Here is a 25862-nt window from a genome sequence, read left to right as displayed (position 1 = left end):
ATAATAATAATAATAATAATAATAATAATAATAATAATAATAATAAGAGCAATTACTATTATTATTATTTTATTTATTAATTTTTATATATTTTTTTATTTTGTTGTATTTTCAGAGGTAAATTTAAAAAAGTGAGCATTGTATACGTTGACTTGAAGACCTACGCATTGATTTGTCTGACATATCGCCATTATTAGTTCTAAAATACATTATTTTTCACCGTATGGCTCATCATTGTTTGCTGATATTCAACGTTTGTGCTTTTTTTTTTTTTTTCACTTTCAAGCGGTACGCCGCATTCCTCGGCGTTGGTTTCCAAGGCGACATGCCACTCACAACATGGCGCCGCACTGACTCATCGTTTCCACGGAGCGACAAAGTCAAACCTGCGCCGACGGCTGTACGTCTATGGCGGTGGCGAGCCGGCCGTCTTATTTTGAAAGGGTCCCCCGGTACTCCGGCTTTTTCACTCACGCTGGATTAACACACTGCTGCGAGAGCGAGCAGGCGGAGAGGAACGGCATCTAAAAAACCGACTTGGAAAAACTACTTATCGGTAAGCGGGGAATTTGGCGACTAAATATTCACGTGCTCTGTGTTGTTTTTCACGTTTTCCCAACGGTGTTTGGTGCAGTGGGCGCGCGTTCGCCTTTTTTCCCGTCTCTCAAAAAGATGAGTCGGCTTCGGTCGAGTGTAAGCGCCCTTATTGCTCACCGAGCTCGCTCCTATAATGCTCCCCAGCCGTGACGTTCAGTAACTTGACTCGGACACGGTCGGTCCCACCATGTGTCCAAAGAGTCCCGCACGGCCCTGACACGCTTCGGGTCGGGGTTTCTAATTCACCGGGTTCGCATTTTAATCCAGTACGTGTCATGTTTTGCTCAGTGTGAAAGTTGGAGCGTCAGCGCAGTGTGTTAGTCTCTCTCTGCAAAAGCCATTCTTGGCCCCATCTCTCTCTCTCTCTCTGTGTGTGTTTCTAAATGCAGCGGTTAGTCCGAACAAGCGTTGCAATCGTCAGGCTAAAAGCACTTAAAAGATTCTGTGGAAATTTCCACTTGTTTGGCCTTGAAGAACTCCGTGTATTTCTAACGTCGAAGCCTTACATAATGAAGGTTGCACGACCTCATCCGATCCGTTTCTCTGAGGCGATCGCCAAAATGAACTGAACTGTTCTGGGGAGCTGGTGAACGGCGAGGATGCGTTGCACGAGCAAAAACTGTTGACGTTTTCCACGTTGACTCAAAGCAACCGATTATTCATGTGGCCTCTTAACTTCCCTATTGTGCAACTTGAGCGATCCGCTGGCAGCGCGCTGCTCCGACTGACGTGCCGCAGCAGCTTCTCTGCGAACGCACGAGAAGCAAAAACAACAACAACAAAAAAATGTTTCTTAATTTATTCATCTCCATCGTGTTTGTTTTTTTTTTTTTTATCTGAAGTTGTAGCAGGATGGATGGATATGGTGGGTGTAAGCAGGCCAGCTCGTGACTTTTAGAGACTACGTTACATGTTGTCCATGTTAATGGGGGAAGTTGAAGTTATTAAAATTTCCGTATAAAGTGTGAGCTCCATATGCTGCTAATATCCCAAAACTACGTCATATGTCAGCCATAATTGATCAGGTTTTTGTTTTTTTTAAAGTTTAGTGTAGTTAGATTTTGGAAAAATAAATATTGTAGAAAAAGTAAACCAAATGCATTCCGACTAGAAAAACACTAATCGACTAGCCAGATATCAATATCGGACCTGAACACTGAAAAAATATCCGATATTTTTTTTTTTTGTCATATCGATTAAATGGATCAAAACTCGCACTATTGTTGCCTATCTGAGCACATCGACCACCGTTGTTTACCTGGCTACTCTGCTTTGTTTAGCTTCATAAAAAGTCATATAATTTTTTAGAAAAAGACATGCTTTGATGCATAAGTAGACATAATCTTGTAGTTCCTTCATTTTATGTTGGGTTTCCAAATTACTACCTCACATCAAAGAACCCGCTGCATGTTCCCTTCTCTTTTATCTTTTCTAGTGGGTTAGTGGGGGGGAAACGTGGACTCTGCATGTCACAGCTGGAAGAAAAGTGAAACCCGGATTGGCCAAAAAAAAAAAAAAAAAAAAAGCCTGATCAGGGCTCCTCTAATTAAAACTTGAAGCTCATCTTTCCAGAAATGCTATTCAATATCACATTATTTACTACGTTCATTGGAATATAAAGCATTTCCATGCTGTGAACTAGTAGCTACAGGTATCTGTTAGATTCTCACGATATGATAATCTTCAGTATGTCATCACCATGACAAATAGACATTTAAAAAAAATATAACATTATGTTCTTCTATTAAAAAAGAGAAACAACAATCATTCATTGTTCTGCTAAAAGATTATAACATTACTAGCCCAAAATAACTATACTATAAAAATACTATATTTGCTACTTTGACTCTATGATGTGGACTTAGTGCGTAAACATAGCGCACATATATTCTGTTTTTTTTTTTCTCCAAAAAATGACATTTGTCTTTCTTTTAAGCAATGTTAAAGTTTTTTTTTTTATAGGCCAGCTGACTGGCAGTGCTCATCCACAGGTGATATGCTCTGTATAACTGAAAACAAACAACAACTGGTATTTCCAAGAATCCATCCATCCATCCATTTTCTGTTCACCCTTGTCCCTAATGGGGTCGGGAGGGGTGCTGGTGCCCATCTCCAGCTACGTTCCGGGCGAGAGGCGGGGTACACCCTGGACAGGTCGCCAGTCTGTCGCAGATTTCCAAGAATGGTTTGATGGAAAAACCTTGAAATTGTAAGATTTTTTTTATATACATATATGTATATATATATATACTCTATATATATGTATATAGCGAACACAGCAAATACACCAAGTATCTGTTTACTTTTATTTAGTTTGTTCTGTTGTTGCAATAACTTCATGTCCAGAATGGAATGAAATGATATCAAAGACATAAAAAAAGATTTATAAGTGTATCGTTTGTAATATGTTGCGCAACATCAACAATTAGGATGATTTAAGATTACTGAGGGGTTTTTTTTGAAAAAGAAATAATTCTCAAAGGTGATCATTTTCCTTCTATTCTACTCTGAGGATGTTTTTTTATTTTTTTAAATCTTGGAGCTCCGTCCTTTCTGAAATCATAGCAGCGTGCGGCTTGTTTCTATGCAACAAACACAAAAGCAGATGAGGGCTGTGAGTCTCTGCTGAAGGAATTTTTCTGCACTGGTTCGTTCACTTCTGCTCTTTTGTGTCCAATACTTTGCTATTTAGTTCCAGTCAAACTTTCTTTTCTTCTCTCTCTTTTTATTTTTGTCGTGTCACAGGAAGGTCTCTGAGTGCCGGATCATTTTGTGGTGGTAATTACAAGGCTTCATGGACCAAACCTGTTCTCTGTTTTTCTTCCTTTTCCTTCCAGAGAGAACATCTTTCTCTCCGGAAATTCACCGTTAGTAGCCTTCCGTTTTTCCATTTAACGTTTTTGATTTCGGGTGAACGCGATGCTTTCTAAATTATTATTTGGGACAAAAACAGAGAAACTTCAGGTGAAGCAGACTTGCGTTCTTCATATCCTCGCTGTTGATGAATCCTGCTATTATCCTGTTTTGGCCGAACCGGGCCTTCGCCCTGTAGTGGACTGATGCCACAACCTCTCCAGCAGTGCAGGGACTCGCCTTCACTTTTTCAGCACCTTACCGTCTCCCCTCCCGCTCAGTCCGAGGCTGCATTACATTTCAGTCGACCGCAGTGCAGAGAGCAGTTTGTTTAAGAAAGAAGTGATTTATCTGGGTGAGTATTTTAAGTTTTTATAAAGAGCTCTGGAACTAAAGCGCGCTGTTTTATCAGTGGCGATTCAGTCGGCTACAGAGCAGCCTCCAAATCTCTCCATCTGAATGATCTTCCCTCCCCGTTGTTAGCATCTTGTCTAATCTCCACAGAACAGGCCGGGTCTCAGTCAGCGTCACGTTCTGTCCGCCAGCAGAAGCAAATGTGTAGATGAGCTCAGTTTGTAAGAGTTAAACTTCGTGAAAGTACGTTTTACGAGGGCACCAAGGAGTAGGAGACGAGCATGCATAGAGCTAAGCACCTATAACTCTTTAGCTTTTTTTTTTTCTTTCTGAATATCGTGATAAAAGTGATGACAAGAAACACGTTTTGAAAGTTTCCGGCAGTCTTTTCAAACTCTGAATGCAGTCAGAGAGTCGCATAAACGATGAGTAAAACTTACAATTTCTCCAAAAGGATGCTCTGCCGCATCGAATCTGAAAAGAACACAATTTTATTCCTGTTTTTACTAATAATTACTAATAAACCAGCTAATATCCATTATGTATACTTTATGGTTACTTTTTTTTTTTTTAAAAAACAACCAGAAAATCTAAACATTTTTTGGCTCAAGTTTGTGAATTTAAATAAAAAAACACAACTGATAAATTAGATATAATTAACTTTTACAGTCAATAATCAACATATCATCTTTGCAAAGACTGAAACAATTGGTAGTTTTCTTTAAATAAATTCAATCAGGCCACGTTACTTCTACACACACAGTTGATTTTGCTTTTAACGATAAATTCTGTGATCGTTTTCATATTGTCAGAGTCTCACACAAACTGAAGAAATACTTTTCAGCTTCACTGATTGCAGGAGAAAATCCCTTTTTGTTTCTCCCCTGCCTGATCGCCACTTACGTTGGAGAGCAAGCGCCGGTGAGCTGCAGATGCCACCAAGCGGAGTTCGGGGAGACGTCCCTCTGTGTTTTAGCACGTTCATACTGTCGGGTTGCTCTTTCCCACCCGGGGACGTCGGAGGCTCAAAAAGGCATTTATTTATTTGTTTTAGAACTGTTAAGTGCTGATGAGGATGTGATTCGGTAAAAGTGCTTGTAAAGGGGATGTGCGGCGTGGATCTCCTGTTGCCTCCTCGTGCCTGTCTGCTTTGGGCGCGTGTCAGTGTGTGTGTGCACATTTGGAAGCCCTCGTCTTTCGGGTTCAGTCAGAGTGCCGGTTGGCGCGAGATCGAGACGGACCTTTGCTCGCTGTGGTCCACGCAGACCACTCTCTGCTGCGTGCAAAACGGGGAAGTTGCTTTTCTTCCTGTCTGCCTGTACCAGCCGAACATCTGCAGAAAGCCTCGGCTTAATGACGCTGCAAAGAAACAAAACCTTACCGACTGTTTTTGGTATAGTCTCTTGTGTGAATATCTTCTCTTTGTCTTATTTCACGTGTGCTAACTTACAAGTAACTTTGTAGGAGCTTGATTTAAGTCGATAGTTCCTTAATATGATTTTTAAAAAGTACTTTATCCATTTGGAGGTTATTTTACTTATATCATGTGAAAAATGTCTTGTTATAAATGAGTGGTACTTCTTCATTAATAATAACAGGTTATTGACTTAGAACTAGCACCTATGTGTTGCTGAAAAGTTATTTGTAAGTTAGTTTTTTATTTTATTTTAAGTGTACTAAGATATTTTTCACTAGAACCTAGACCAAAAAGCACTTGGTAAGAGTTTGTAGTTTTGCAGTTTGTTTTAAGACAATAATTGATGGAAAAGTGCTAGTTATAAGTGAAATAATTTGCAAGTGAAACAAGACATATCTCTTTCCAATATTATGATGTACTTATAACTAGTACTTTTCCGTCAATATTAAGGAATTATTGACTAAAAACAAGCTCCTATTTCTTCCTGAAAAGTCTCTTTTAAGTTTGTTTTGTATTATTTCAATTATACTAAGATGTAGAAAACTATAAGATATAGAAACTAGACCAAAAATACTTAGTACAATTTTGTGTTTTAGCAGATGGGCCTGCGTGTATAGGAAAGTTAAAACGACCCAGGAAGTTAGAAATGGGTTGATTTTGTTGTTTTTGAATTTTTCAGTTGCAGATTTTGACTTTTTTTTTTATCATAAAGCAAGCAATTATACTTTTTTTCTCAACTGCTCTTTTTTTACCCTCTTCTTTTACCCCTCCACACACCTCTCCCCTCCCAGTACAATGAGGACCTCTGGTCTGTGTGTCTTTTGTCAGAGTTAGAGGGTGTGGGGGGGTGAAGAGACAGAGAAAGTCTGGTGCGGGGTCGCGGGTGAAAGGCGGCGCTGGTCCCAGCGGAGCACCGGGGTCGCCGTGGCAGTCCGGCGGTCGGGGAGGGGGTCGGCCCTCGGCGGCGGCCCCTGTTTTAATAGAGACGTCAGATGTGACAAAGACGAGGCTGACAGCGCGGCTGAATGGAGCCGAGGCCGAAACCAGCACTCACCCCGTCCCTCCTTTCGCATTCACGCCGCCACCGCCGCCGCCTCTTGTTGCTTTAACTTATTTCATCTGCTTTTCACAGTCAGGCCTGGGGTCAGCTCCGCGTGTCAAAACTATCCGCATTCACGTCAAGCCGCCGTTTGAATCGTCCACGGCGGTCTGAAAAGACGCTCCCAATTAAGATTTTTGAAGAAAAAAAAGAGAAAAGAAATCAGATTCGCCAGTGGAAGCGACTCCTTTGCGAGATTAAATTTTCCAGCCATCTGGGATGCTACTTAGGTGCTAAGTGCAGGGCAAGAAGAGAAGCTTTTGGAATATTAATGTTCTGACTTAAGATTTGGCAGCATTGTTCAGCAAAAGTCAGCACTCCTTCGTTTTTGTACTTTCTGAAACAAGTGCCCCGATGCAAATTAAGGCAGCAGAAATTCTCTTTGTTTTGAGCCTGAAACTCCAGCAGCCGCTGCACGTCGCTCTGGCTGACTGTCGGTAGGAATCCATTTTGGAGAACTCAGGCTCCGTGAAGTACTTAGTATTTATACCACTTTTTCTCACATTTTGTCATGTTAAAACCACGAACTATAGAGTATTTTGTTCTGTTTTGCTTGCTTATAAAGTGGAAGTAAATCTGAAAAGTGTGGCGTGCATGTGCATGTTTACTCCAATAACATTCAGTTCCACAAACAGGCTTCAGAAGTCACATTACTATTAGACATTCTTATAGAATAAGAGTCTGTTTGTGTGTAGTTGAATCTGTTTAAAAGCAGTTGTTCTGTGAAGGCCTCAGAGGTTCGGTGGAAAACATTCGGTATCCGTATCCAACATTATTTTAATCCAATCCAGAAGTTTGTTTCTGATATGAAATGAGACCTGCATCTTTTAAAAGAATTTTGAAAAACTAATTTAACCTCTTGCTTTTTTTGCTTTACTAGAGCTTGGAATGTCAAAGAAGTATTTATACTCTTATTCTTGATTGTCAATGGAAAGATCCAGCTCTCAAACACTTCTAATAATTGCTGAGCAGCTTCTTTGCATGTTTTCATTTGTGTTTTGAGGATTTATCTTTGGAGACGAGTAATGGGTGGGCGATATGAGCTTTAAGTTTTATCGCAATACTTTGTGATACTATTGTGACAGTATCACAGCAATGATAAAAAATAACTATTTATTACTTCTTTTGTGGGTAACTCTGGCTGACACAGCATTCAAACACAAACACTGCTCTTGAGAAACGTCTCCCTTTCCAATGCGCTTCTACAGGACACCAGTCGCATGAAACAATGTGATTTGTGTCACTAAGCTGCACACAGTAACAGCATTTAATGATATTTTGAGATTTGTCTATGTTTATTCATACTCTCATAGAACAAATGGTGGAATACAATAGCAAAACTAACCATCCCAATAGCACGGACAATTTTGGAGGGATTTAAAGATCCTTAAAATAAATGCATCACTATGAAAGATACAATAAATGCCCATGCCTATGAGCTCAGATCTTTTTATTTGGAAAGCCTCCTTGCTATCACCCTACTCTTTAGCTCCGTCCGTAGATTCTCTGTTGCATTCAAGCCAGGACTTTGACTGGACCGTCCCAAAAATGCTGACATTTCTCTCATTACTTCCAGAGTTTTGAGGAACACTGGTAAAACCTGAAACCGCTGCTGCGCTAGTTACTCAAAAGGTTGTTGCTAGGTAAACAAAGAGTGAGTGAGTTAGTTGATGCCACCCAGCTTGCTTAGCTAGCCATGAGAGGTTGAGCTCTTCCTCTGCCTACATCCCCCAGAATGCTGCGCGGTTTTGGATCAGAGTACAGTGAATATTCAATATATTGAATCTATCAGATTTTTTCAAATCTATTGACATTGATATTTATTTATATATTTATTTATTTTTATTGATTTATTATTGCATGCATCATTGCATTTTTCTTTGCTCTAGTTTATTTGAAAGTGCTAAGACAGGAAAGTGGGTAAAGAGAGAGAGGGAATCACCAGGCTGGGAATCGAACCTGCAACAGGCGCGTTGAGGACTAAGGCCTCCTCCTGTGGGTGGTGCTCAACCTCTGCGCCACCACAGCACCCCGTCATTGCAGCCAGCTAGAAGAAGCTCGTTCACTATTGAAAGAGATTTGTGGGACTTCTTTTGCATCTTACAAAATTGTTTTGGCATGTGTATTGTCCTGGTGCAGAAATGGCACCTCGCGGATCTTATTGTGGAAAATAATTTCAGTCATCATTTGGTTCAGCGAAAGCAGAGGGAGAATGCAGAAAAGAGAACACCGAACAGGCTGAAAATCTATCACTCTCTTTTCTTGCTAGGTCTTTGGAGCGGTTTTGTCTGATTCTCTCGCTCTCGCTGGAGAACAATCCTTCTCATCTGCTCCCTCTCAGCGCTCCGAGCCTCAGCCTCGAGGGGGCCACCACGATGAGCCAGGAGACACCCGACTCTGGTAGGACTTTCTCTACGAGCGGCTGCTTAAAGCGAGTCGCCGGAAAGGAACGCATGAATATAAATGTGTGTGTGTGTGTGTGTTCCAGATGGAGACTGTGCTCAGGATGTGGCTGACTTCAGCTGGGATGACTACCTGGAGGAGACGGAGGCCGTGGCTGTGCCCCATCACGCCTTCAAACATGTAGGTGAAAAGTTTTTTGTCTTTTCTTTTTTAGCTCAGTTAAACTGTGTTGTAATATGAAAATATCACTCAAATGATAAGTTAGATCCCAAATGTATCTGGGATGAACTCAAAATTCACAAGATGTTTTTTTGAAGTTGCGCTGAAATGATTAATCAGATTAATCGCAATGAATCTCTGAATGAAATTGGAGTAATTGGGGTCTACGTACTCAAATAAAAAGGCTATGTGCTGAAAAAAACAACACATTTAGAGCATTAAACTGTACAAAATGAAAACACCTTTTTCTGTAAAAATATTTGACCCAAAACTCTTCATAGTTGTAGCTTCACCCGGTTCAAATTCACTACCTTATCGCAGTTTATGTAAGAAAATCTGTATTTTCTTACTTAAAAAAATAATTGAATTGTTTATTAGATGTTTTTTGCTTGCATTTCTAATATTGTATAAAAAAGGTGCCCATTTAAAAAAATGCAATCAATCGATTAATCGTCAGAATAATCAATTACTAAAATAATCATTAGTTGCAGCCCTATATTGGAGCTCTCCTCAAGTTCCTTTATTGACTTCATTTGCATGAACTCCAGTAGACTGCAGCTGATTTCAAACGATCCTGACCCAGTGTTCCTCATCATGTCTCAGGTGGACCAGGGACTCCAGACGGGTCTGACCCCGGGCATGAAGCTGGAGGTGTGCGTCCGCTCAGAGGCCGACGGCCCCTACTGGGTGGCCGCCATCATCACCACGTGCGGCCAGCTGCTGCTGCTGCGCTACGAAGGCTACCAGGACGACCGCCGCGCCGACTTCTGGTGCGACATCATGACAGCGGACTTCCACCCGCTGGGCTGGTGCCGGCAGCACGGCAAGACCATGAGACCCCCCGAGGGTGAGCTGTTGGTTCTGACTCAGTCGGACTGGAAAAGTTCTAAAAACAGTTTCAGCGCGTCAGACACCGATATCTGTAGTTAGAGATGAAATTAATGCCATCATAATACTACGATGTCTTTAGCTAGATCTGTTCCTTCTGATCAGGGTGGATGAAAGAAAAAGTCCTTATTTTTATTAGTATTGTTTTCAGAGCATAAAGTTGCCTTAAGAAATATTCCTCTCCCTTTGCGACGTATTACAGCCACAAACTCAACGTACTTTGTTTGGAATTTATAAGTTAGACCTACAGATTGTAGAGCATAATTAATAAGAAAAAGGATAATAAGTGATCAATTTTATTATTGCAAATGTATTAACCGATTAATAATTGGTCAAACGTGCTCAATATGAGATTTTGTTGTTTTTTTTTTTACAGAATTTGAGCTATGCCACTTGTTATATTTACAAAGATGCTTTTTTATCTCAAATGCAAAATGCCTATTTTTTTGTATAGTTTTGGCTTAATTGCTGCTCTGACTGTGTTGCTCTTTCAGTAAGTGGCCTTTTTTTAGAGTCTGTATGCTTCACTTAACGATTAATCAACTGCTAAGTTAGTTGGCGACTATTATATTATTACGATGAACATGATTAATCGTTCCAGCCCCAGTACCTGGGCAATAACTGACCTGGTATTTTATTTAGGGATGTCAGAGTAAAAGGAGCAGAATTCCTATCTTTGCCATACTTTTAGTTCTGTCCTTTCAAAAAACAAACATAAAAACCATGTAACATTTTCCTTCTTCACATTTACATGCTTCTTCATGTTGGCGGAGTGCATTAAAAATCCCAAAAGGATGCTGGACATTATGAGACATTTTGTCTCATTTTGTTTGTGATGACACAAAATGTGGGAAAATCCAAAGGGTGTGAATACGTCTGCAAAGCACCGCGTTCATTTTTATGTCAAGAAGCTGCAAAACATGGTTGTAGCTTCATCTTTTTTACCATTTTTATTTGAAAGAAGAATAAAAAAAAGAAGGCCAAGTCCTAAATCAGTAAATATTGTAATAAGTCATTTGCTTTGACTCTTTTTAGATGAGTTGGATGAGTAAAAAATGAAAGCTGAAGAAGAGTGTGTGTGTTCCTAAAGACTTCCTGGTCCTTTGGTGGCTTACCTGAACCTTTTGCTGCAGGTGTGCGTGAGAAACATCCAGAGTGGGAGGCTCTGTTGGAGAAGGCCTTGGCTGAGGAGTGCAGCGCGCCTGCCAGTCTGCTGGAAATGGTGAGGCGGTGCTTCACAACATCTGCTCACCCTTACACTCCTAAAGGAACCTAGCTTTAACATCCCTAAAGCTTCTGTTTGTTGCCTTTAAACAGCATACTAGCAGTCAGTAAGATTTAAATAAGCATATCAAGGTTCCCACAATATAGTCAGACAAAAGCTGTCACTCTGTTGACGTCAGTGTTTATAACTGACTGATTTAGAGAGAAGAAGAAGAAAAGCTGACGGTTTATAGCCTCAGGTGATCAGAGCAACCGATTCAGAGTAAAACTATGATGTTTTACTTTCTGTTTTACTTTCAGTATAAAAACTCATAGGTGGTGCAACTTTCACGCTGAACATGCTTGTCGCACTGCAAAAACACAAAATCTTACCAAGTATTTTTGGTAGAGTTCCCAGTGCAAATATCTTAGTGTACTAACTTGCAAGTAACTTTTCAATGAGTAGTGGGAGCTTTTATCAAGTCAATTTCTCCTTAATATTGATGGAAAACTACTAGTTATAAGTGAAATAAATTTTCCAGTGCAACAAGACATTTTTCTCATATTGCAAGTTAAAAAGTCTTGTACCACCGGCAGACTGTTTAACTTATAACTTGTACTTTTTCATTAACATTAAGGAATTATTGACTTAAAGCTCCGATATCTTGCTGAAAAGTTACTTATAGATTAGTTTTGTCTTATTTCTGGTGCACTAAGACATTTGCACTAGAAACTAGACCAAAAATACTCTGTAATATTTTGCAGTGTCGCAAAAGCCTCAGCCTGAACTAAATGAGATTTTGCATCTGTAATAAAGTCCGGCATGTGCAACTCGCATGCAGTTGGTAAACCACAGGCCACACTGAGCCTTTGTTTACACCACTAAGGCCGAGACGCTGAAAGCACATTCGCAGTATGAACAACCTGCAAAATCCTTCGCCGCTGTTAGTTAGCTTCCAGCGGCCGAGCTTCGGTCCTGCCACTTAGTCACACACGCCGTGTTCTCTCTCTCCGTGCCGAGGGGTGCGTCCGCATTCACGACCTCTCTCGCTCCTCAGCCTCAGCGTGGCAGAGACCCAGTGGAGCTCCTGACCCCCGGCTGCTACGTGGAGCTCCAGGACGGCGTGGACCCGCGGTCGGCCTGGGCCGCCGAGGTGGAGGAAAACGTTGGGGGGAGGCTGAAGCTGCGCCTGCTGGGCACCGAGGGCCTCCCAGACACGCCTGCGACCCTCTGGCTCTTCTACCTCCACCCACGCCTGCACCCACCTGGCTGGGCTAAAGAACAGGGCTGCACCCTGAGGTCTCCTTCAGGTTAGCGGCTCTCAAGTTCTGTAGTTACACGGAAAAAGGCATGGCTCTAATGGATGTATATGAAAATATAAACAAAATAATGTAACAGAAATTGTTTGATCACTAACTTCATTCAGCATGTTTGTTCTTCAGTACTAACAAGAAAATAAAGGGACAGTGACCCAGTGGAGCTTGAAATTAGTTTTCCATTCACGATTAGAGCAATTTTCAGGACTGCAGCCTGTAAATACAATCCTGTTTGTATGCAAAATATAAAAAGCCCTAATGGCTGTATACTGTGTGTGATGACACAGCTGGTTTCTCTTCTACTGCCACCACAGCAAAAGGCTTATTGATTTTTAATGCCAGGCCCTTTTCTTTCTTTTTCTTTTTTGCTAATGTAGTTTGTTGGTTTTATTTACATTTGGACACTGCTTACAGAAGCAAGAAACAGAAAGTAGGAAGAAGTGAAACTCATCGAAAGGATGTCAGTGTTAAATGGGCAACTCTAAAAGCAGGCTCATATATATATATATATATATATATATATATGTATATATATATATATATATATATATGTATATATATATATATATAGAGAGAGAGAGAGAGAGAGCTATATATCTAGATATCTCTCTCTCTCTCTCGCTATATATATATATATATATATATTTATATATATAAAACAAAACAAGGTTTTGGCTAACCTTTGTGTAGCCAAACAAAGTTTACAGTTTACAAAGCAAAAAGGAGAGTTGTTATTATCTGGGTATTAAGAAATAGAGGTGGGATGATGCTTACAAAGTATTGCTGGGATCTGTTTTTGCTGTGGTTCATCCAGAAATATCACACATTAGCAACAGACAATCTGTAATCTACTGACTTTAAAACATGTTATTCTCCAGGTATAAAGCTAAAAGGATGAGGCAGGCTGGCATTAGTTATGTCATTGTGACAGACTGAAGCTGGAATTTTTATGATTCTCAAGTGTTTCCTATTATTTTGGTTAAAAAAAACCCTGTTTGCTAGTCAGTGACTGGAAAATGTGATCTAAAATGAGTTTCCTTTATATTAAACTACAGTGTAAATAATTTTTAACACCTTTTGTTGATGCTCCGCTCAGACATATTCAAATTGTGGCCATGTGATCATCTTGCCCTTCTGTTGTTTTTCTTAGTTTTCTGGCTTGCAAAAAGAAGTGCATTCATGGCCGGGCACATGACTTGGCTGAATTAACAAAGTTTAGTTTTTTCTACCCAATGTCAGTTTCCCAACCAAAATCAATCATTACCACAATCACCGCGAAAACCAGTATTGACTGATTGGCCTCTAGGTTGTGTCAGGTTAGATGCTAGGCTATTACTGTGGGAGGAAAAATATGTTTGAAAGGGAGCTTAAGCACTGCTAACTAAATGTTATAATCTAGAATGCAAAGTGCTACGTTTATGAAGGCAAAGAACGCACTGTTTTCTAAGTTGTGTCTGCACAAAACTGTATTTAAGAATGTAACAATCAAAACAGAGAGGAAACATGCTAGCATTAGCCTAGCATTTAAAGAAACTGCTGTGGATTAAAACTTTGTTGACATCAGCTCTGCGGTTTTCCATACAAACGGAGACATCAATGTCAGAAATGTCATTAGTGAGTGAGTTTGAACTAGTTCTATGTTTTCAAGTATAGCACTAATTTTAACAAAGTATCAGACTGGGTCCTGGTAGTGGCATAATACCATTCTCAAACAGCTTGCATTAGTAAAAAAAAATAAATAAAATAAATCATGACTTCCCCAGTATATACCCCTTGTCGATTACAACAATTCATGTTGCCGTAAAACATCCCTGTGCTCCAGCTAGAGCTTTTGCCTTGTATCACCTTTCCAAAAATAGTAGAAGTTGTTCTTCTGTGAATTTAAAAGCCCTTTCATCTCTGTAGATGAGCCAACAGTACGCACATGTTGTCGCTAGTATAAACAGCATGTGCTGCTCACTCAGAATGATCTCAGTTTTAGCCACTGGAAATGAAATAACTGCTGGAATCCTTATCACAGATTAGGATTGCAAAGAGCCAGCAAGCATTTTCCAGAGTTTCATCTACACCAGTCTTATGAAAAACATATTTCACTTGGTCAGTTTTGCCTGAACCGAAGCATTCAAGTCGCATTCATAATCTCATACATATTCATAATTTACTGCTTTATCAGTTGAAACGCAGCACTTTCTCACCAAAACAATGCAAGCATGTCTTTATGCTTGTCCTGGCAGCACCTGCCAAACAGATCTGCATTTCACTTTGTAATGTTTACAACAAACTATAAAAAGAAACAATAGCTTAAGTTGTGCCTTATGACAAACTACACTTTTACTGTCCTCTAACTGGTATTTTTAAACTGTGTTTTTTTTTCTTCTCCAAAACAGCGCTGGAAGTTTAATTACTACAATACAACAATACCCTTTTTTTTATAATTAAGCAACAATACCTGTACCTTATACTTCAGCAGCTGATTGTTGTGGATTTATTTACTTCAGAGCTGCTGGCTCTGCGAACCGAGGAGGAGTGGGAGGAGGTGAGGCAGAGGATTAGCGACCTTCCCGCGGACAAAGCTTTGACGGCAGAGCTCGCTAAGGTAACGCCAGCGCCGCCGTGTGCTTTTACCGAAACGCATCTGTTTGTCCAGCAGTGATAATTTGATCACATCTTCGAATGCGAGCTTCTGAAACGGACTCACACGGAGTGCATGTTTTGGGTGTCTCGTTCAGGATCAGCCCGCTGTCGCAGATCATTGTTTTAAAGACGGGATGAAACTAGAAGCTGTTGACCCGGCTGCACCGATTTCCATCAGGCCTGCCACTGTCACCAAGGTAACAGCGGCTCTCGTTTCTCTTGTGCAGCAAGGTCCTCGCTGATGTTTGTGTTTCTTATTGCCTTTATTATTACCTACATATATTTATATTTATAATTCCAGTCGTCCACATAATGTTCATTGGTTGGTACCAGAGGCGGGTAGTAACTAGTTACATTTACTCAGTTACATTTACTTGAGTAACTTTATTGTGAAGTATCACTACTCTCACCTGAATAAAATTTCTGGGCACGCTACCCACTAAGAGTAACTTCACCGAATGAAGAACAAGCTCGTTTTAACCAAAGACTAATCAGACGCAGACACACACGGGCAGTTTTTGGGTTGAAGTTTCATAAGTTTACACACTTTCCATGTCCTTCTTTGTTCACCAGGTGTTTGATGAGAAATACTTCCTGGTGACGATGGATGACCTCTGTGGAATAGAGGAGTCGGAGGCCCCGGGACGATCCTTCCTCTGTCACAGAGACAGTCCGGGGATATTCCCAGCACAGTGGAGTCTGAAGAACGGGCTGCCCCTCAGCCCCCCGCCAGGTCTGCTCTTAACCGTCTCACTCTAGATTCTCCGCGCTGCCTCCCTTTGTCTCTCAGCTCAACTCACCTGCCTCCTTGTCTTTGTCTCTCCTTGCCCACAAACAGGTTTCCAGGGTTCTGACTTTGACTGGGCCGACTACCTGAAGCAGTGCGAGGCCGAGGCCGCTCCTCAGCATTGCTTCCCTGTTGTGAGTCGTTTTCCGTCTTGCGACCCATCGTGTAAAAACTGTGCTTCCCACTGACCTAAAGATGGCGATTAAGTGGAGTGATGATCTATTATTTTTTTGTATGTGAAGGATTTATTTCTGTCTTGTTAAGGCAGTGCTAAATGTGGCCTAAAAAGATTAAGTGGGCGTGTGCAAATGAAATCCTTCAAAACAGCTGGAGCTGAGTGCTGTTCATCATTATGACCAAATGAGGCGAAAAGATTATTGTATTTGAATTTAAGTAAATGTATGTACTGGACACAGATTTTTAAAAATCCAACAGCATGCCTTTTTAAAGTTTGCAGCTGCAGTTTCACCAGTCGGGGTGTTAATACTTTTACATAAGGATGGGTTTGATGCAGAGTCCAGTGCTGCCTCTTGGTAATTACATATGAAACACCGTTCCACATACTGTTGTAGTTTGGTTTATCTACTGCAGATGTGTGAAGAAACCTGGTACAGATAATTAAAAAGCCATATAATGAACTGGTTGTTTTTCCTAAGTAGAATTTTTTTGCTGTTAAAAACTAACAAAAATCAAATCTTAGCTTTGACATTTACTGGCACTCCTTCTGTTGATCAGCATTGAAAACAAGAAAAGATTTCTATAAAAAGAAAGAAATATTGAGATGCAACATTGAGATTCAAATGAAAACAAGCTGTTTGCATATTACATAAAATGTTCCCAATGTTTGGCAAAGACAACAGAGGAGAATTGTAAACGGTTTATTAGATTGATAGCTCAAGGCTCTATGGCTTGTTTAATCCAACAGAACAAGGTCTAGACTTGTTCTGTTGGAAACGTTTAGCGATTAATCACATTCTTGAAGATGACATTTTTTTATTTTTTTTTTCCATCCTTGGGTTTCCGTAGTAAAGAGAGTCAGCATGCCCAGGGCGGCCATCTTGTTTTACAGTTTCTTTTTATTTGGACTTTGTATTCAGGTCAACTCTGACAATCAGGCAAGGATCAGGCAAAGGTTGTTTTTTTTAATGAAAATAAAGCCAATGTTAGAAGAAGACAGTGGTAATAATATGAGAATAAAGTCTTAATATTACCAAGATTAGGGCAATAGTGTCCTAATCTAATTTTAGAAAAACTCCTACACAAAAAATAGCAAAGTATTAATTTGTCTAATCTTTTTTGTCAATAAAATAACTTTTTTCTTCTTCCAATTTTAAGACCCTCTTCTGGTGAAATCGTGTCTTTATTCTGCTAATATTATCAATATATTCTCCTAATTAAACACAAATTTTTATAGACTGGCCCTAATACTCTGTCACACAACTCGCAAAAAGAATTATTGAAATAAAAAACACTTTTTAGAAAAGAAGGCGAGGGGGAAGGAAATCATTTACCATCAGATCTAGTGGTAAAACAGTCTGAGATTTCATTTTGAAGCCATAATATCACTCAGCCGCATTGGAAATCTTGAATAAATTCTGTTGTAAAATGGCTCTTTTCAGAAAATAAATTTGTGCAGGACTTTGAGTGTTTATTTGGCCCAAATGTTTCAGACCATTTTCCTGTTAACCGACCAATGACGATACATCATTAGTTTGGTAACGTGAACCATATTTGTATTTAAAATGTTTTTCACTGATTTTACAAGACTCCAAGAGCTTTGAGAAGAGGAACCTTCCTGCAGCCGCCATATTTGATGGTGTGAACAGGAGCTTTTCTGTTTTATTTCACTTCCACAAAGTTTGTTGCCAAACTCTACATTTGTGATGCCCTGCATAACAACTGCTTGTTATGCATCTAATTGTTGTTTTGGAGACTTGGTGAGAAGAAATTTTCCTTTTCACACATTATATTTACACAGGAAGCCTCTGTTGCATTCAACTTTTGTTTATTAAGATGACTAATAAAGCCAAAACGATTGCGCGTACCAAGCATTTTGCCACCAGTGACGCTGCTTTAGTAAATATGAATTTATTTTAAAGCTTTGTTTTTGTTTTTTCACATCTTTATCCGGGCAGCTTACAAATCTGCTGTAAAAATGTTTTGCTGTCCAGCCCAAACTTTTGTCTTCCCTCACAAACGTTCAGAAAGGACAAAACGGAGATAATGAGGTCGTATCCACGCGACCGGCCTCGTAAAGAAACGGCGGCGATAAAAATCTGATTTTCATCGCCGCCGTTTTGTTTTTACAGCGTCAGCTGCTAAACCCCAATTGTTCTGTTACTCTGGTCCTTACAGGAGCAGGGTGAGCACAGCTTCAAAGAGGCCATGAAACTAGAGGCCGTCAACCCACTGTCACCCGAGAACATTCACGTGGCGACTGTCACCAGGGTCAAAGGGCAATACCTTTGGCTCAGCCTGGAAGGTGAGATGGGTGGGGGGGGACTGTTCAGTTTGTTCAAGGAAGGTAAATAAAGATTTGGGGTTTTTTTCTTTTATTCCTCTGCAGTAAACAATGCTGCACGTTAGATTAGAAAACAAAACAATGAATAAAATTTGAATTTAAATGTTTTTAATTATTTAATTCTCCTGAAATAACTCAACATAGAAGAGAAAAAAAAAAGGCACTTTTACTTCGATGTAACATTATTCTTTTGACTAAAAGCCAACCGGTTAAAGTTAATAAACACTGTACTATAAAAGTTAAAACTGAATATTTGATTAATTAAATATTGAAAATCCTTGTTAGTTCCACAAATGTGAATATTTCTTTCAGCAAGAAAAATAACAACCTCAAAAAATCAGTGAGGAAAAAATCAAAAATACCAAGAAGAATCAGTTAAGAAACCAAATGTTATGCATTATTCAGAAATCCCTTTTAAAGCCTTTTGTTTGGTTTTTTGGAGCTCCCCACATTTTGTCTTATTTTATTTTTTACTGAAAACGGTCCATGGATTTCTGCATTATGGTTGGGTAGCAGCCAGATGCAACCAGATTAAACAGATTTCTCTTCCTACGCTGAATAAACTCAAACAGTTTATTGTTCACTGCAGAACTTTCCCTGACATCTTATAAAAGGTACTTTAGGAACGGTACAGTTTCTAAATAAAATAAAAACAATTCATAAAAAAACACAGAATAGACCTGTTTAATTGGAAAACTAATCTGAATTAGCTTCAGTTTTGATCAAACTTTGGTTAAGTCCAGAATTATTCATACCCCTCTGGCAGATTTAGATTTTAAATTATATTCATTCGACCAAGAGGGTGATATGAAATGAGGCAGGCTTTCCTCAAAAGACCACCTTATGTATTATACTGTATTTGCATTTTTGTTAAAAATAGCATCTCGAGAATATTTTATACCCTTCCTAATAATCAATGAAAAAATCTTTTATTGATGTTTCAACAGTCAAACTCTTGTTTTAGTTACCTAAAATTTAAAAAAGTATCCCGATGTGAAAATGTTTTCGGTGCAATAAATCACTTCCGACTGATCCCGGTGAAGGACAACGTTTTAGGATTCTAAGACCTGACCTTTCAGTTTTGTTACCACGGCAAACTTGTCACAGGAAGTGACGCGCTAACATCGCTGCTCGTGGCTTGTAGGTCTGAAGCAGCCGATGCCAGAGCTGATTGTTCACGTGGACTCGCTCGACATTTTCCCCGTCAGCTGGTGTGAGACCAACGGCTACCCGCTGGTCTACCCCATCAAGCCCTCAGGTAAACAACATCGGCCGTCACAGTGGATCCTCCTGGTCACTATAGAACTGACGTTAAAACACTGACTTACTGCCCACTTTTACTCGTCCTGACCGCTGAATAACATTTTGTTTGTTTTTACTGGATTTTCTTTTTAGTAGAGAAAGAAAGAAAAATTGCCGTGGTGCAGCCAGAGAAGCAGTGAGTATCAGAGTGAAGCACAGGTGTATTATTGATTGGTCAGTCAACTTCTTGCTGAGTTTTTGCTGCTTTGCAGCAGGACTCCCCCTAAGTCTTCATCTCCTGACGCCATCAAGCAGCAGATCGCCAGTCAGTCTGAGACGGGGGGTGAGTACGTCTTAGGATTTCCAACTATGTTGTGGTTTAGTGACTGGCTGGCTGTGGCCTGTGGTTGTTTTGTCACTAACCTGCGATCTCGGCGAACAGGACAGGGCAACGGTAAATACTGCTGTCCGAAGATCTATTTCAACCATCGCTGCTTCTCCGGGCCGTACCTCAACAAAGGTCGCATCTCAGAGCTGCCTCAGTTTATTGGTCCGGGGAACTGCGTCCTTGTTCTTAAAGAGGTGAGCCACGCGGTCTAGCCTATAGTAACACACAAAATAGAAGACAAAGTGCTTCACAAAAGTGTTTGTAGCTTCTCTCACAATTTGACACCTAAAACCTACAAAGTCCATCATATTTTTATTAGTGTTTTATGTGGCATTTTTTAAAAATCCCACTTCACGACTCTGCTTTGTGTTGGCGTCCATCAACATTGATGGACGTGGTCAGTTCAGCCAAGCGTATTATTTAGAATTTCTAATTAAATTAAAGTTGCTACCAAGAGTTCACCCCACATCAAAACAATCTGCTTTTCCGAAATTAGATTTTATTTTTGTTCAGAAAAGAAAAAAAAAAAAAAACTGTTGCCTCTCACCACTTGCCACACAGCTTTTGACAAAGAAAGTGCTCTGAAATGAACTTCTCGGCTGCTTGAGTTGCTGTTTTTGTAGCGCTTTGTGAGAGAAAAAGGGAAACACAACCGCCTTCTCGACACGCGAGAGCCGAGCACCCATCCGACGCCTGCTAAAATATTTTCTGATACAGCTAATGATGTCTGTGTGGGAGGTGGATTAGTAGATGTTAAGCATGCTTTGCAGAAATGCTTAACACTGTAAATGCTAGAATGTCGAGCGGCTGTCGGTGGCACACAAACAACAAGACTTGTTGATAACAATCATGAGTCGACACATTGGTCTACTGAGATACTGCGAATCTGAAGTGCTCCAACCGTTTCCTTTTGTATCTAGGTGCTGACCCTGCTGATAAACTCCGCTTACAAGCCGAGCCGTGTGCTGAGGGAGCTGCAGCTGGATCAGGAGAGCCGCTGGCAAGGCCACGGAGAGACACTCAAAGCCAAGTGAGAAGAAACGCTCTTTAATCTCAGCTCGACGTATTCGGCTCCTCGGAAAACTTCCTAAAATTGCACAAGGGTTCGCAGCTGGCCTGTTTGAAGGCGTGCGGTGGATTAAGCACAAGTACAAGTGTTTTCAGCACAATAGAGCTGCTGCTCAGGCTCCTGCTGTGAAGTTATTGCGCCAATCGCTCCTAGGGGACTTTAGCGTGACCTTGCCCGTCTAGGTAGCTTACTTTGACCAGGTTCAATCGAAGCAGAAGTCTGAAAAAGGGTCTGACACACTTCATTTGTTGTTTAGTAAGAAGTCTCCTCCCCCTTACCAATACAATCTTTGTATTTGTGGAAGAAATACCACTGTTTTGTCTCTTTACCAGTATTTTTCTTTACGTATAAGGTACAAAGGGAAGAGCTACCGGGCCACCGTGGAAATCGTCCGCACAGCCGATCGTGTGGCAGACTTCTGCAGGAAGACCTGCATCAAGCTGGAGTGCTGCCCCAACCTGTTTGGACCTCGCATGGTTCTGGAGCACTGTTCAGAGAACTGCTCTGTCCTCACCAAGACCAAATACAGTACGTGTTTATAACCATAAAGGGTTTATCTCATAATGTTTACATTTTAACACTTTTACAGAGCTTTGGAGACGCTTATTTGAAAAGTTGGGAAAAAATCAGGCAGAAATGTCTGAATTAGTTTTGTTTACATTTATGCAGCAGATAGTTGAATATTTCAGCAAAATCTTCCATATGTGGATACAAGGACCTAACTCGGCACAGATGTTCTCACAAGCTGCCTTTTTTTGTAAAAACTCCAAAAAATATTAGCCACTGAAAAATTCAAGATGGCCGCCGACACGGCTGTCAAAGAAAACTTGCCAATATTTATCACAAATGAATCTTTCGGTGTCAAATCAGACTCAACTGATTTACTCAGTTGTAATGATTTACTACTCAGTAGTAAATCATATTTACTGATTCTATTTTTTATTTACTTTTTTTTTTCCAACAAAAAAAATAATTTTTGCACTAGAATCACCAATGAATGTGTTTGGTGTCAAATCGTAGCCTAAACATTATAATCCGTAGAAATCAGATATGTTCTCTTGAACTTGTGTTTTCTTTTTCTGGTGGACATTTTTTTAAATGGCCGACATTAGTTTCAATGGAGCATATATGCTCGCACTAACATTAACGCTTGTTACCGCATAGCTAACCAAAACCCTAGGTTCTCTAACCACCACTAAGCAAGGATCTTAGCTCTGCTAATGCTAAATCGCTAAACACATTTAAAACATTTGTGAAAGCTAACGCTAACCATGAAGATGACTGCCTCTTAGTCTGTCGCACATCTCCACCTCCTTCCAGTTGTCGATTAGTGTGAGACTTCATCCAAGTCATGAAAGCGTTTAGCATTTTATGACAATAGTTGGTGTAAAAGGATAAAAAATGCGGCCATCTTGAAAAATGGCGAGCATGCACATTTTATCCTTGTATCCACACTTGAAAGATGTTTTCAGTAATATGCTGCACTGCTTGTACAGAACAGCTTTGTTTGGAGTCACATGTCTCAAAATGAACTGCAGCTGCCTCACAGCTTTGGCGAGAACAAGCTGATGCAATCAATTTGCATATCTTTCAGATTTCCCAAATGTTTGTTGGCTCCCTTGGGGAATAATAGAAGTCATAGAATGATGTTTATTTGCGTCCCTCCCAGTAATATATTCATTTCACGCTCAATGTAGAATGCAACATTTCAGAGCTGCCATGTTGTCTTCTCACCAGCATATTACTGCGGGAAGAAGAAGAGCAAACGTGTCGGCCGCCCACCTGGGGGTCACACCAACTTGGAGGGTGGAGTAAAGAGGAGGGGCCGCAGGAGGAAGAGGAGGAAGCAGCTCTTCGTCCACAAGAAGAGGCGCTCCTCAGCGTCGGTGGACAACACGCCTGCTGGCTCCCCACAGGTAAAGGACACAAGCATTTTCATCAGTTCTGGGAATAATTACACGCTTGTCCCGACACACTTGTGCTCATCTCGGCCCACAGGGCAGTGGAGAAGAGGAAGACTTGGATGAAGATGACTCCCTGAGCGAGGACACCGGCTCTGAGATGCAGGATGACCTCCAAGATGACTCTGAGCAGTCGGTCGAGAAATCTCAGCCCGCCACGCCGTCGCCCTCCCCGCCGCCGACATCCACGCCGCCGACATCCAGGCCCTTACGGAGACGGCGGAAACCCCGCTCGCCTTCCTTCTCCGATGACGAAAACCATCCTCCTTCACCGAAGGTGATGAGAATAAAAATAAAAAATGTGTCTACTTTCAGTACTAAGTTATCTGAAAAGTTGGAAACACGGGTGGCGATCTCACCAAGTTACAAACAAGACATTTCTGTGTCTACGCTGGAATTTTAGGAGATACAGTGAACCCTCGTTTTTTGCAGGGGTTGCGTTCCGAAGAGAACCCGTGATAGGCGAAATCCGTGAAGTAGTTACCTTTATTTTTTACAATTATTATACAGCATAATTAAATACTCTACATTTAAACCAAAGAACAAAACTTGTTTTCAGGCCCAAGCATTTTTTAAACAAATAGATCGCTTTGTTACAAATAACTACAGTAAAATAATCATCAATACAAAGTACAGTAGGAGAAATTATGACTCGCGTATTTCACTGTTCCTCTGACTGTGACGCTGCGGCCCGACTTTGCTCTCTAGTGGCTTTCTCTCCTGAAGCCTGTGGTGCAGGTGTGTTTTTTCGAGAGAAGAACATAGTTATTATCGGTAGTTGTTGCTCTGTTTTTCTTCTGGGCAAAAATATTTGCCAAAATTTGCCAAGCTGTATTACGTATATTTAAATACCGTAACGTTATTGGCACGTTACTGTATATAGAGAAGAAGCGCAGAGACTGTTGAGCCAATCAGGACGCAGAACACAATGCACTGTGAAAAAAAACTGCACAAAAAACTCTGCGAAGCAGCGAGGAGGTGAAAGGTGAACCGCGTTATAGCGAGGGTTCACTAAACAACATGGAGAATAATTCTGAAGTGGGAACACAATATTGAATAACTTTCATGCTTCTCTTTTTTGTTGTTTTTTTACAAATTAAAATCTGAAACGTGTGAAGTTTATGGACCTGTCTGTGCTGAATTGGAGCATTCCCACAGCATGATGCAGCCACCACCCTGTTTCACAACAGGGACGGTGCATCGAGGATGATGTGGAGTCATTTGTACATTCCTTTTTTCAGAAAAAATTAACATTATTTCAGTATCCCACATACTTTAAAGTTAGCAAAACAAAACAACCTCTAGTTACCACTTGAAAGGCACGTTTTCAAAGGTTTCCAGATAACTAGTCTGACTATTTCATGTAGACAGTGTGTATGTCCGATGCCGTTTTTCAGTCGTGCGAGATCTCGACCTGACTCGCCGTACCTGTGTTTCTCCAGACATCAAAGGTCGAGCTTCCTCAGAAGCTGTGTCTGGACACGAGCCCGCTGGAGTGGAGCGTGTCTGATGTGGTGCGCTTCATCCGGACCACTGACTGCGCGCCTCTCGCGAGGATTTTCTTGGATCAGGTATAAAACAAAAATGGGGAAACACGTGTTACCCGTAGCAGTCATTTCGATTGCCTTCACGTCGGATTTTAGCTTCAGAGAGGCGATATCGGAAACGACGCAGAAGTTTCATCTCGTGTGGAAAATGTGTGTCTGCAGGAGATCGACGGTCAGGCCCTCCTGCTGCTGAACCTCCCGACGGTGCAGGAGTGCATGGACCTGAAGCTGGGACCGGCCATAAAGCTGTGCCACCACATCGAGAGAGTCAAGCTGGCATTTTATCAGCAGTTCGCCACGTAGTCCATGGGGAAAGTTAACGGGACATGGCTGCTTCCTGTTCTATGAATTAATCCTGTAAAAATGTGGAAGAAGTTTTATTTAAAATAGATTTTTTTTTATTTCACTTTGTCATGTTTTGTTATTTTGTTTTTTTACACTGGACTTTTTTGGGGGCGGGGGGGATTGTTGCATGAATCGCATTCTTTCAGATGAGCTTGGATCTTGCGAAGTGAGAAAGTGATATTTTCTGACATAAAGAGCGAAGAGGGAAACAAAACATTTCACACACTCAAGAAGAGAATGCGAGACACATTAATGACGCAAAGAGGCTTTGAGTCGGAGGAGCGTAAAATGATGTTGGAGTTAGACAATTAATTGTCAAGGGCCTGCTGCCAAGCTCCAAGCAGCCATTTTGCATTTTTTATCTTGACCTTCTGCCTTCTGAGTGTTTTGGTTCCATTCTTGGTTTTTATGGTGAGATTGCTTCTTCTTACAAAGACTCCTTTGATAAAAATGTTCGATATTCTTTGTGCATACAACAGGCTTAAGAGTTAGCCATTAAAAAAAAACAACTTCTTTCTCAAAACATCTTTAAATGGAGAGATTACAGGTGGTGCTCTAAAGGAAAATAAAATGCATTGAAATCCCTTTGAAGTAAGTAAAAGATGCAACACTTTGAAAGTGCGGGCTTAGCTTTCTCAGAAATGAGAAAGGCTGCTGTTCCAATTAACAGCCAAACACGACATTCAAGGTGAAAATAATGAGTTATTTTTTATAATGAAATTGTTAAAATGTTGGTGGTTTTGTTCCTACGAAGAACAAATTTGTTCTTCCCACACAGTCGGTAGATCGGTTTGCTCCGAGGGTCCTGCAATGCAAGCACAAGCGAAACAAGGCACTGAATGGCGATGTAACCCCAGTGCATGTTTGTACATAGTGTACATAATCCAATCTTTTAGTAAACAGGGTGATTTGGACAAAAGAATTCTGCGTAAGCAATGTGTAAATGTCCAAAAGTATACCGAATATTTGCACAGAACAGGCCTCCAGCCTTCACAAGAGGGGAATATAATTTTATTTT

General features: G+C 40.6%; 1 protein-coding gene across 1 annotated transcript; it reads left to right on the top strand.

Moving 5' to 3' along the window:
- The first annotated feature begins 393 nt into the window (after positions 1-393).
- sfmbt1 (Scm like with four mbt domains 1) lies at positions 394-25377 on the top strand. The gene is given in 22 exon segments (XM_028002637.1): positions 394-483; positions 486-556; positions 8590-8720; positions 8809-8903; positions 9546-9789; positions 10964-11052; positions 12092-12344; positions 14849-14946; positions 15080-15181; positions 15558-15717; positions 15823-15905; positions 18127-18253; positions 19437-19550; positions 19688-19730; positions 19807-19877; positions 19977-20116; positions 20843-20952; positions 21344-21519; positions 22729-22907; positions 22990-23229; positions 24395-24523; positions 24662-25377. Coding segments are annotated over 22 exon segments (2871 nt in total). The 5' UTR covers positions 394-408; the 3' UTR covers positions 24803-25377.
- Positions 25378-25862: the final 485 nt, after the last annotated feature.

Source organism: Xiphophorus couchianus, chromosome 20 (assembly GCF_001444195.1).
Source record: "Xiphophorus couchianus chromosome 20, X_couchianus-1.0, whole genome shotgun sequence".
NCBI classification, from domain to species: domain Eukaryota; kingdom Metazoa; phylum Chordata; class Actinopteri; order Cyprinodontiformes; family Poeciliidae; genus Xiphophorus; species Xiphophorus couchianus.
This window is presented reverse-complemented; position numbering and strand designations above follow the sequence as displayed.